The sequence below is a fragment of the Aquila chrysaetos genome, chromosome 7, assembly GCF_900496995.4.
Source record: "Aquila chrysaetos chrysaetos chromosome 7, bAquChr1.4, whole genome shotgun sequence".
NCBI classification, from domain to species: domain Eukaryota; kingdom Metazoa; phylum Chordata; class Aves; order Accipitriformes; family Accipitridae; genus Aquila; species Aquila chrysaetos.
Genome location: NC_044010.1, coordinates 15754562 through 15767122, shown reverse-complemented (window position 1 = coordinate 15767122; position 12561 = coordinate 15754562). Strand labels below are relative to the sequence as shown.

Genomic DNA, 12561 nt, shown 5'->3' with positions numbered 1-12561 from the left:
TCCCGCGCTTCTCCCGCGCTCGCGGCCTGGCGGGGCCCGGCGGGGGGCGCTGAGGGGACGCGGCCGGACGTGGCGGCGGCCGCTGCTCCTGCTCCCGCTCCTGCTCCCGCTCCTGCTCCTGCTCCCGCTCCTGCTCCTGCTCCTGCCGGTCCGAGGCGGCCTGCGGGCAGCTGAAGCAGAACCAGCCCCGCAGACGGGCTCTGCCCATCTGCTGGCACCCGCTGGCTTGGCGCCGAGGTGTTCTGCAAGGTCCGAATGAGCCGGCATTGGTCATGGCGTCAGCAGGGAGCCCAGCAGCAGCAGCAGCTGTCCCCTGGCGTTGCCCCTGGTTTGTCTGGCCAGGGAAGTCCCTCAGATCCAAAGGGTGGTTGTGGCACCATCGGCCCCACTGTCCCAGGCTACTGCTAAATCGATCTCAAAGGCTGGTTCTGTGTCACCACAAGTGTTTGTGGCCCAACCTTCCCCAAGGAAGACCTTGTTGTTCCATTACAGCAAGCAGGGTCCGTCTGAAACTAGTTTGGACTGTAAAGCTCATAATTTGCCAGTAGGCATAGCTCAGGTCTTAGCACTTGCGAACCGCAGGATGTGTGTCAAATCCATCTCTTCTGCAAGACTTGGTTTTGCTAGTTGGAGCAACCTCCTGGCCTGCAGTGCATCACTTACTTAGAGAAATAAATACTGAGAGACACCTTATTTTACCCATCGCCTTGCGCTCAGTCACCTTATAAAGATGTGTATAAAGAAATGTTTTTAACTGGAGTAATACTGAGTCTTGATTCAACTTTTCCTAAAAGATGGTGGATTTCCATTTTTCTACTTCAATTTTACCAAGTGTGTCTACACTACATATATAGCAATGTAGCACAGAGAAACCCAAATTAACTTTCACTCAGTGTATAGCAGGCCAGATGAATCATTTTGTTGGGCTGAATTCAGGAAGGAAAACACACCACGCATCCATTCCCTACCAGTTATATACTGTCCTGTTGTGTACAGGCAGAACAAAATAATTTTTCCTCCAATATTCCCCTATGCCTGCAAAGTGTGGGTGGAGAGCCTGGCTTTCCCTCCGGGGCACTGACACATGGAGCCTTCCACTGCTGCCTTCTGTTCTCCTGGCAATGCTCGGGAGAAACTTGTGGTTTTTTATAACTAAAGAGAAAAAAAAAAAAAAAAAAAAGCTTCTCTGAACCCCTGATGCACAGCCACTCAGCTCAGGTAGGTAGTTGAGCTTGTGACGAGCAACTGCTCCAACAACAAAACATATACAAGCAGCCTTGTTTGTGATAGAGGACAAGTGATATTTCAGGGCAGGGTGCTAAGGAGAAAAACAGAGCAAGAAAAGGAGTGATGTGTGAGAGAAAAGATTGCATGAAAGGTTGTCTTTATGTATGTAGGATTATACAACATATTTGGATGAGGAGCAGCAGTGGAACATGTTGAAGGGAAAAAGGAGCCCTTCTGCAGGAGTGAAAAGAGTATGGAAGAAAAGGACAAAAATGGTCTAGAGGAAATGGCTTAGGAAAGAGAAGGGGATGAGGAAGAAAAAATGCAACAAACTTTTCATCAGAGATTTTTCTAGCTAAAACAGACACATTATAGCTTGCTCTTTTCTCTCCCCACCAACATGTGTGCGCATACACAGAAACTGCTTGTTTCTTGCCGTTTTCAAGCAGACCTGCCCTCTGAGAGCCTGGGAGGGTGTCAGTATTTACTTGCTGCAGTCAAACGGGTGGGGACGGGGGGGATGACTGTGCAAATTATTTTACTGGGGAGCAGGAGAGCGTGACAGGGAGCAGACAGGAGGTGGTTGGTGCGTTCAGCACAAGAAAGAAGGGATGCCATGGAGAGTATGTGGAAGTAACAACACGTGCCACAGGGCAAAAAAAAAAGATAGAAAGGAAAGAAGATAAAGGGGATGAGGGAAGCAGAGCTAGCAATTCTTTTTTCTTTTATTTTGTTTCAGAAAGAGAAAATGCAGAAAGGGGGAAAGCTTTTAATGTTCTGGAGTTCAGATGTGTGTATTTGCTGAACGCGGCCGTCCCTCCTTTGCCAGGAATGGTGCGCGTCACTGGAGCCGCACAGCCCCTGCGGCAGGAGAGTCAAAGCAAACCTCGTAGAGAGCGTGGAAGATCATCCCGCACTCCCCCTGCTACCCCTGGGACCATAGAGTGGGATCTCGGGGGCCAAGAGAAAATGACCCGTCCAAAGAAAGTCTGCCAAGTTTTCCTCGCCTCCCCCGACCCTCCGCTCCGGCCTTGCGGCACGTCCGCAGCCATCCCGGTCCGCAGCCGCCAAGGGGTGCTGCTGCCCAACCCCAGCGGCCTGCAGGATTTGGGCTGATGAGTCTGGTGGGAATTCAGAGCTCAACAGGATTTATGGAAGCAAATAGCATTGGCTCTCCGCTACAGAGAACAGGATTTATTAGGCTGAGTAGTCTCTGCAGTCGGCATTGCACACTGGCGTATAGACTGTCTTGCACATTACACTGAACGAAGGGGGCTTGTTTTGGTCCTCTCTTTCTTGGATGGGTAGCATGGACTGAACCTGTAGGGTGAGGGATAAGGTCTTTAACTCTTTCAGCTTGCTCTGAAAGGATGTGTTATCTGAAGTAAAGCTCCAGGCTCTCTCACTTCCTCAGCTAGATCTCAGAGAAAAGGAGAAGGATTCTCTCTGTTGTGCTGCAATATGTCTAGGGGCTCCCAGCATCCTTGCATAACAAGGTCAAGAAAGTATTGCTAGCCAGTAGTTCTGCTTTTCAGCTCATGTGCTTATTTACATTAAAAAAGGGTAAATAGACAGTAATCTCTCACCACGGATTGAGCCAGTTTACTCCCTCCAGTGGTTGGCCAGTTCATGGAACAATCTTAATTTCAGTGTGGTTTACATGTGCTGGGTCTTAGGCTGAATCTGGGGGCTGTGTCTCTGGAGAAGGTGTATTTTAGCCAGAAAGTGGGCAAGGTCTCCATCCTGGCTAGCGTATCATCATGCTCTGTCTGCCCTCTTCATAGCTGGTTTTGCCCTGAGCCAGCTCTCTCTTTAGATAGCATGGTTGTTGGATGGGCTGGGCAAGCTCTCTCTTCAGACGCACAGTCTAGCTACGTGCTGGGCCAGGCTTCCTGTCTAGATCATGCAGTCGTCTGTGAACAGAAACCTTTCTTTGTCCAGATAACGCTTGAGGGCTGTGCAGTCTCACTGTGTGTAGCGCTTGATTTCTGAGCCAGGCCAACTCTCCACATCCAGATGACAGCCAGAGTGATTAAAGTCACTTGCCGCTGCATTTGGCAGAAGTGACTGACCTGTGAGTCAGCTCTGGCAAAACCTGAAGTACTCAGTGCTTTGAAGTGCCAAAGCTCGGTGCTGCATGAGACCCACCATGCAAATTGTTTCTAAAAATGTTGGTTAGAGATCCGCCTGAGGAGATGTCAGGCCTGCTGAACAATGCAGTGCTACTGCTATTAGGAAATGGCACAGAACACAGACCTTTGCTGAACACAAAAAGGAGTTGCGTGCTTGTGCGTAATGCCTTTATTTGTTCTCATCCTCAAAATTCCCAAATTAACTTGGTTGGGAATTTAGCTTCTGACCCTTTCATCGGTGTATTTTTTAAAAGATAGGTAAAATGAATACAGTGTTGGCCTGATATTCAGGTAGAAGTCCTTTTACCCTTTTAACACCCACCACACAGGCAGTGACAAGGCAAGCTTCCTCTGTGCAATAACCTGCTAGGGACCAGAAACGTTGTCCCATTTTCAGTCAGAAAATCTTGCTGTTCAGTCGGAGCTTGGGCTGCATGCTGAGGAAGCTGTTGCGAGGGCCAGCTGTGACACCGCTTTCTAGGACGTTGAGAGATGGGCAGTAGGGCTGGCCTGAGAACAACGTAATCAAAAACATGGTTGTGTCCAGCGCAGATACCTGGAATTGTGTCAGCACCCATGTTCTGACTGTAACTTTTTGTTTGTTTGTATTAAGCCTCATTGTATATTAAAACTAGCAACTGGTAGAGGAATTGTTCAGTCTAGAAGCAAACTGTCAATGGCTGACACTGATAATATTTGTCCCATCAATGTATTAGTATAATGGGATGCAGCCATGACTCTTAATACACCAGCTCAGTTTGTTCTCTGAAGTCAGGTGGATCAGCAGTGAAAGAATTGCTCTCCAAAGAAATTAAGGTGCTGGAAGAGATGACACTAGCTACCTGTACACCACCCACCAGCCCCAGGTGACCTGGTATGAATGAGGGTGGTCTACCTCAGTGTGATCTTGTTACTACGAGCAGAGCCACTCAGGCAAAGCATCGCAGGTGAAATGCTGCCTGCTCAGTACAGCACAGCATTTTCCTAACTTTAGTCTGCTTAGGGACATGGTTTTGTGCAGAGCCTGGGAGTTAAGAAGCCTGGTTAACCTGAACCGTGACGTTAGCACTCAGGCGCAGGCTGACAGTGAGGAGCACGTGAAATAATTCAATCCCGAGTTAGTCTCTATCACCTGCTTTTTTATGTGCCCACCGCGCAACACACACAGTCTTGCACTCCCTGTCCAATACAGCTTAGCGAGAATCACTTATAACCGTGTCCTTTTATCTAATTCAAGCACCTTTGGTAATGCGGCTTTCCCATTCACATCAATTCTCAGGGGTGCACAGTGTCTGGCACACCGGTGCATGTGTACGCGTGGATGCTGGCATGTGAGCATGTGTGTGCGTGTGTGCTCTCAGACGTGCTTCGCTGCAGCTGCAGAATTAGAGCAAAAAATGTTGATGGTACAAAGCGTTCCAGCTGACTTCATTTCCTGCTGATAACTCCCTGAAGGGGAGGGTGAGGCTTAGCATCCACAGCATTAGTTTAATGCTGAGGGGCAAGGGCAGGGTCGGTGGGAGCAGATACTTCAGAACACAGCAGAATGGTGGGTTCAAAAAGCAAGTTTCCCATAGAAAATGCTGTTCACGTTCGCTTCCTGTCAGCTTGCTGTTGTCAGAGGAGCTGATGTGCAAACCCAGACCAAAACAGGATGTTGGCTTTTAGAGTTGGTTGATCTTTGAAATGCAAATGCTTTTTTTTTCTGTGGTTACCTTATCCCCATTTTTTTCAGTTGAGAATTGAGTTGCTTGAGTGGGAACAGGAAGGGTTGAGACCCCATTTTCAGGGGTTCAAAAGCCCAACATGGTAACAGCTGCTGGTTCATAGTATGAATTCTGGAAAATTATGTGGATAGCAGCAGCCAAAGCCAGCCAGAGAGGCAGACAGAACAATCTCAGATACTGGCACTGACAGGTTAGCTCTACTAAACCCTCAAAAAATGTCTTAACAAAGTACAGAGGTTCAATCTGTCTTGCAGGGACCCACAGCTCCCTCCAGCTTTTGCTCATCCACCACCCTGACGAACATACCTTCCCAATTTCAGCAGCTACACAGACACACCCGAATGAGATGGCTGTGTGGACACAAATATCAGAGTGAAAGTTTCAGAAGACCTCAAAAGCTTTCTTTCCTGAAAGGTCTCTGAACAAAAAATTGCAATGTCCCTGCATCTCCTTTCTTGGATCTAGCACCCTGTGGAGGCCCTATTGTCCATACTTCAAGCCAAAATGCAAGAGGCCAGCAAATATTACACATGGTGTTTCTAACCAGGGCAGAACTAGTTGTGCTACCTCTTTTGCAGGCATGCCAGGATGAAGGATTTCCTTGCACCTCTCCCCCACGTGCTGCCTTGTAGCAGGAGTACCAGTCATTTGACCTGAAGCAAACTTGCTGTTTTGGCCTCACGTATCTTGAAAAGAATCAGCTGGGAAGCTGCAAAATCCGGGGGTCCACAACTGCAACATTTTCTCATTCAAATGAAATTTCCCCCGGAGTCTGTTTTAATGGCATTTGTGATGACTGCATTTTTTTCTTCCTGAGCAGAACAGATGTAGAAGCTTTTTTTTTGTATATACGAACAAGTTAGTCTCATAGACACTGCTATATCCCAGAAGGTCTGTAAACAGAGATACACACAGAGATGCAGAGAGTCATACTCTAAAATATCTCACATTCATACTTGCACATACACATCATGTAAAACACCCAGTTCCTCAGTATAACCTCCCTTAATAACATTTGTTACAAGGTTCTTGCAGTTAAAGCATGTGGGTTGTTTGTTTCAGATTTTCTAGTATTTTTCAGTCCAGAAACAAGAAAGTCTAGAGCAAATCCACACTTCATGTCATCCTGTCTGTAGGAAAACATACACCATATTTCTGTGTCTTGTCTCCTTGCTCCTTCAGGAAGAAAGATTTAGCATTAATAAACAGTACTGTGTACCATGCTCAGAGCAATGGCATTTGGGAATCCTGCTGGCAGAAAAGATTTGCCTTGTGGCAAGATACTTGGGAGCAGAAATAAATAGAGTGAAGAATTGTGGTGGGGCAGCTGCAACTACCTTTGGTTTATTAGTACGGGTAAAGTGATACTGTCTCTGCCTAGCAGTTTCCTTTTCTGTAGGCCTAAGCAAACAGTTTCCTCCACAGTGTACAACCCCTGCAAGCAGAAAGAAAATACTGAAATAGACCCTGAGCGGCATGAAGCAACCACTGGAGGTATGTGATTTTGACGGTCTGTTACATGGCAGACATCTTGAAAATGACAGTTGTGACCAATGCCCACAGTGAAGTCCCTGAGCATGAAATCCTCCTTCTGTCCCGACAGCAGGCAAAGCATGGGCAGCTGAAGCATCCTGTCCTCCCCGCCTCAGCTTGCTTCTCAGTTCAGTTCCTATCCCCTCTGCTAGGGTACCATTGTCAGGATTTTAAGAAATCAATAGGATTTCCAAGTCAAGAATGAATTTCATTTTTGTATTTCTTTTCAATTTTTAATCTATTTGCTTGCATCTATATTTGCAGCATCTTCTGGTTGCTTACAGCAGAGGGGTTTCAATTAATCCAGTGTTTCAGCAACAGAAGATTCATTAGTCCTCTTGCCCAATCTCCAGATTGCAGCAACTCATGCTATCATTATTTTGGCTAAGGACTGAGTAACCATTGTATATTGAATTTGGGAGATCATGAGATCATGATTTAAATCTGCTAATTCCACAGGAGTCCTACAGCATGCAGTTAACTATACTGTAAGAACAACTATGTTGAGATGATTTATCAGTAACAATAATCTGGGATATCATGATGATCACATTTAAATCCATTCTGGAGTGTTTTCTGCCATAGCCAGCAGGGACTTGTGAAACACTGCAAAGGAAAAGTATGCATCCCTTTCAGAAAAGATGCTTTAACCCTCTTCTGCCCCCGAGGTATCACCCCAAAATGACGACATGTCATTGTGTCACTTTGCAGCTGCATGCAAGGCAAGGAAGCCAGCAAATTCCTTTGCACCACCCTGCTCTCAAGAGGTGGGGACTGAAATTCTTGAGAAGGACCATATGCAAGCAGTTGCTAAATGAGATGACTAGTTTACAACACTGCAATCTAAATGGAAAGGGAAAACATAGCAAAACATTCCTGAGGCTTATTTTTTCCCATCTGAGTTTTTCTACCACCACGGAAGCTTCTCACTTCCAGTGCACAATTCTGCCCTTTCCTGTGAAAGGAGAGAAGAACATCCTACACCTTCTGACCTGGTGATGTGAGGCAGGAATTCAGGGTGGAAGGCGCTAGTCCTGCTTTACAGCTAGCTAGTGGCACCTTGCATGGGGACCATCTGCTTCTGCCCACATTTGTACAGCACCCTTCAGAGCGGAGCCCTGATCTCTTGTTGGGGAATCACCCAGCAGCACAGTAGTGCTGCTAGTATTATTGTCATCCCTGGGAGTCCCAGCCATGCACCAGGACACCAAAGCCTTAAATTCTGTTCAAACACAATAATCACCCTCGCTCTGCTCCTCTTCTGCCTCTCTAACCCCTCTAAAGACAGTCCACTGCTGATTGAAATTACCTAGAATTGTGAAGGAAGAGAGAAGGGAAGTTGCAGTTAGAGGAAAAAAGATCCTCCTCACAAATAAACAACAAGAAAGAGACCCTGCCGAGTTGGAGAGGGAAGCGTGGACAGTGGAGAGATCCAGGCAGAGACACTGGGGGAGCAACTGCAAGCAATGGAGAGAAATAGAGGCAAACCGGGGCAGGCGCATGTGGTGGAAATAAAGATAAGGTGATAGAAAATATGAAGGGGAGGAGGAAAGGAAGGGAGAAAATGCACATGTGGTGTCCCCAAGTTTGGGCGCAGCAGCAGAGTTTGCTGCTTGTTGTCTCCTGAGCCCAGCACTCTGGGAAGGACAGTATCTGTTTAGATTTGCGTCTAAATTTAAACCCTGATTGCCTTGCCTCCCCCTCCTCTCCCCTCCCTCCCTTCCTCTCACCCACCCGCCCTTCTTCCTTGTTCGTAGTGCAGGGCCACTCGCTGGGCTCTGTCAGTTTTCAAGCTGAGCAGCAGCTTGGATATTACATACCCTCCACAGCGGTGCGATTTTGCTCTAGCTCGGCTGAAGTTTTCCCACAGATAAGAGGGAAAGGGGTGGGGAAGAAAGATTGCCCCGAGGACACCTCTCTCTTGCAGGACATGGAGGTAAAGAAAACTTTTATTTCCACTAGCTTGTGACTGGCTCTTCGATCTGCGTTAGCTCCACCTTGCAAAGCAATTTCTCACTAAAGGCAGCTCAAAATATCTCTTCGCTGAGGTTCAGATAAATGTCATTTTCCCCCCACCCCTGCCCCTGCCATGCACCTCAGAATATTTTGCGGATTTTAGTCCAGATTTGGAAAGTACGGGGATGGTATGGGGAGAAATTACATCTGTGAAAGGGGAACAAGGAAAGACTGCCATTTATTTTTTACTCTCTGGGGTGGGAAAGAGAGTTACATTTTAAAAGGTATCATTTTGAAAGGCGATTTAAAAAATTCAGTAAAAATGGGGACATAAGGAGAAATGAACAAACCATACAGGATTAGCAGGCTCCTTGGGGTTGATTCCTACCCAACCCATGCAGCAGCAGCTGTGATTTGGACCCTAAGCAGTGTGTTCCCCCTGTTCCACGTGGATTGGGCGATCTCACTTTCATTATCAATAGAGCATTTTGGTTCAGGAAAGACGACCCAAGAACCGTTGCTTTGGCAAGGTAAATGAGTAGCACACCCCCGGAGGGTTTCCTGTGCCTTTTTCTCCATTCTGCTTGTCCCATGCTTCAGGAGAGCCGGAGCTCTTGTCTCTGGGTGGTCACAGGGCTGGTGGACAGGAGTCAGGCTTCCCCGGTGTTTGAGTCCAAGCCTTTGCCTGTGTAGCACCCTCTTGGGCAAGGCAGTTCAGTTCACCTCCCCTTGCCTCTTTTCCCATTCATACGAAACGAGAGTGACGGTGCCTCCTTCACTCGTGTCAGACTGGATTCGCTAGCTTTTCAAACCGTTTTTTAAGCAGCAAAGGAAAAAAAGTATTTTTAGGAGGGCCACGGGAGATAGAGAGGCGATTACAACATTGGCAAAACCTCAAATTACGAAAGAGGACTTTTGTTATTTCTCTCAGCTAAACACAGATCTTACTAAACACTTTATATTATCTTCCCAGAGAAGCCTTTTTCTGCATCTGTGCAGCCCCAGCAGCAGGGGACATGTGACAAAGCCAGGGAACAGTGTGCTTGAGGCACCACTACAGTTTTTCTTTGAAGATTTCCAGTGCCTAGCTCAGCTGGGCAGTTCTGATAATGCCCAGGTGCTAACATTGCAGTCCTTGTTACCTGTGCTGGGCTGCCCCCCAGGCAAGGGTTAAAGATCAGGCATGTTCATTACAAGAAACGTCTTCAACAAACTATCTAAACAGATTTTGGTGTGGAGAAGGACCAAGCAGTGCTCAAACCAACTCAGCACAGACTACATGTGGCATGACAAACATATAGCTTTGTAAGGGGTTTTCAGTTTTACAGAGCCTGGATCAGTAACTGTTAACACTTCTTTTATTCTTTTTTGCTATATAGTATCCTGTGATGTCTCAGAGGGGAAGGGGAGTTGAGCTCTTAATTTGTTATAACTGCTGTGCACAGTAAGCCACATATGGAGCAAAGACTAACTTAGGGCTGAAGCAGGTATTTTGTCATGTTGAAGACTCTCTGCCCTCTCCTCTCTACACACAGAGGACTGCACCCCTCAAGTATTTTCTGTTGTCTGCAGCAGTGTTTCAGAGTAGAAAGAGACAAACCTGCCATTTCCTTTTTGGGAGACACGTGTTACACATATAGCAGGTCTGACGGCCAGGAAGCTAAAAGTTTCCTGCTCTTGATTCTGTCCGTTTACATCCACTTCCCACTCTTTCCCCATGTTACCTTGTTTTCTGATAATCTGTAGATTGCTGCATCCATTCTTATTTTTAAAACACCTCAACTCCCAAGACATATTTTAAGTAGTGCACTTGGTCTTCCCTTCCTGCCCCAGCCCTCCAAAAAGGTGGTTAATGTCCCAAAGGTAAGAAGATATTAGACCAAAATAGAGCCAAGATCAAGAACTTGAGTTCCCACCTGCCAATTCTCTGCTCTGTTTCTTCCGGAGAGCTTTTCACAGGCAGCGTGAGCAGGACCCAGAGACTCGCTACAGCTTTTGCTTTAAAAACAGATTTAATGGTCCTGTGCAACAGGAACGAGAAGTTCTGTCATTTCCCCATTTGCTTCATCAGTGGCAGGCAGAGCTGCTCTGTGCTTTCCTGCTGGCATAACTGGCAAGCTCTTTGCTCTAGTGGCACACATGAGGATTACCAGCATTAGGGAAAAAAGGGCAAAGGGCTGACCTAGCCAGCTGATTTCCATCACAGGTCTGGCAGGAAGACCCTATTTTTGAGAAACCCACAGAAGCAAGATAGTTGAGATCACTTTCTTAGAGTGGTTAGTGTGGTTTTGCTGCTCCTTAGGGGCTAGTACCTACAGTCTTAGCCATTCTGTTGTCAGGAACGTGCCACATCGAAAGCAGTAACTGTAACCATTTAAGATCCCAAAGAGGGAGAAAAAAACAGCAAAACCCTGTTCTTGCAGTTCCTGTAATTTTGTAAGTCTGCTGATCTTCAGGGTTTTTTTGTGAAGACCCAGCTTTCAGAATCAGTTTTCTTTCCAGTGTTATGACTGATGAAAGGAACTTGAAATCATGAAGCTTACATCCCAGACTGTTACATGAGGAGTTCATATAAAAAATGGGTAAAGCTGGCACTGATGAAAGCTGAGCCACTTGTAAAAAAGCAGCCAGTAAACATTCTTCGCACTCATGGTACAAAAAGGATCGGAAATTATTGTGTTGGTTTGTTAGTTTACATCTTCAGATTTGGTCCAAGCTGTCTAATTCCCATAGCTGTACCATACCTTGCTGCAGATGTTGTGAGTTAAGGCATCCACTGAAAGTGCTTGTGGCTTTCTGTAGCCCATATTCAACAGCAGTCATGACATTCCTCTTCCCAGCCTCTCTGTAGGAGCTTGGGAGCATGGAGACATTTGAACTTTACTCGCATAGCAAAGGGAAGAAATCCAAGACTGTTTCACTTTGGTGGCTCCCTATGGTGCGATGGGTTCCCTAAGCAGCAAAGGTGCAGTAACCAGGATTATTTTGGGAAGGCTCCCCTCTCCTTTGTGCCTACCAACAGATTTCATTTCTTTCTGTGACATCTCCATTCCCATGTCTCTTTTCTGCAACTAGCTCCTGCTAGATCTTCATTTTTCGTGTCACTATACCAGCTCAGGAGAGAGAAAGCTTTTCCAGGGCTAAGAGTAGTTCTCTGCTCACTTCACCACTTCCCTTCTGGGCAACCTACTGGACACAGCTCCAGCCCCAGGCCCTATGCTCTCCCTACACCCCAATGTCCTCATCTGGGACATCTGGGGAGGGATGGGGCCACTCTTGCTCTTTTCAGTAAAGCTCCCTGCTCTGTCAGGTGAGGATACCACCAAGAGGCCCTGGGTCCTGCCCCACTCCTCTAGCGAGCAGCAGAGCAGCATGGAAAAAAATTCCTCCAAGTCCTCTGTTCCCCGTCTCAGCAGGAGGCTGCAGAAACCTCCTGGGGTTCAAACACATCCCCTCCTTCAACAGGCGGGGTCGGAAGCCATTTCTTCCTTTGTGCTGTGGTCAGCCAGACATCACAACTGAGCACATTTCTGGGTCCAGTATCCCAATTGCGCATCCTTCCAGGAGCCATGGGGAATGACACCCTCACCCAAACTACAGGGCAGCTTTCTTTTAGCATAGGCACTTACCCTGTCCCTAGGAAAACTGCAGTAAGGATATGTGAACTGTCACGCAAGAGGACTGAAGCAGAGGGGATGGAGGAAAGGGTACTTGGTACTGTAAAGACAAGGGGGCTGAAATCTGTAACCATTATGGTCCTCAGAGCAGCAGGACAGTAAGCCACACAGAGGTGAGCTGGGCAGAGTGAGGTCTCTGCCCACCCTTGCAGCTGTGGAGCCAAGATTAGGTACAGGCATTACGCCACGGTTAGCTCTGCTAGGAAACAATTTCCCTTTCTCAGGAAGCTCTGCTGCTTGGCTTTTGCTCCAAAAGTTAAAACATTCCTTTTCCACTCTTTTTTCTTTTTGCTTAACAGAACATTTTAA

The 12561-nt window shown here is 47.0% G+C and overlaps 1 protein-coding gene across 1 annotated transcript in view; it reads left to right on the top strand.

Annotated features, from left to right (window-relative positions):
- Positions 1 to 8371: 8371 nt before the first annotated feature.
- Positions 8372 to 12561, top strand: part of RCSD1 (RCSD domain containing 1) — a 35298-nt gene continuing 31108 nt past the window's right edge. Inside the window, exon 1 of the mRNA XM_030020695.2 lies at positions 8372 to 8555. Within this exon, the coding sequence (XP_029876555.1) occupies positions 8550 to 8555 (6 nt within the window). The 5' untranslated portion in view covers positions 8372 to 8549. The remainder of the gene's footprint in view (positions 8556 to 12561) is intronic.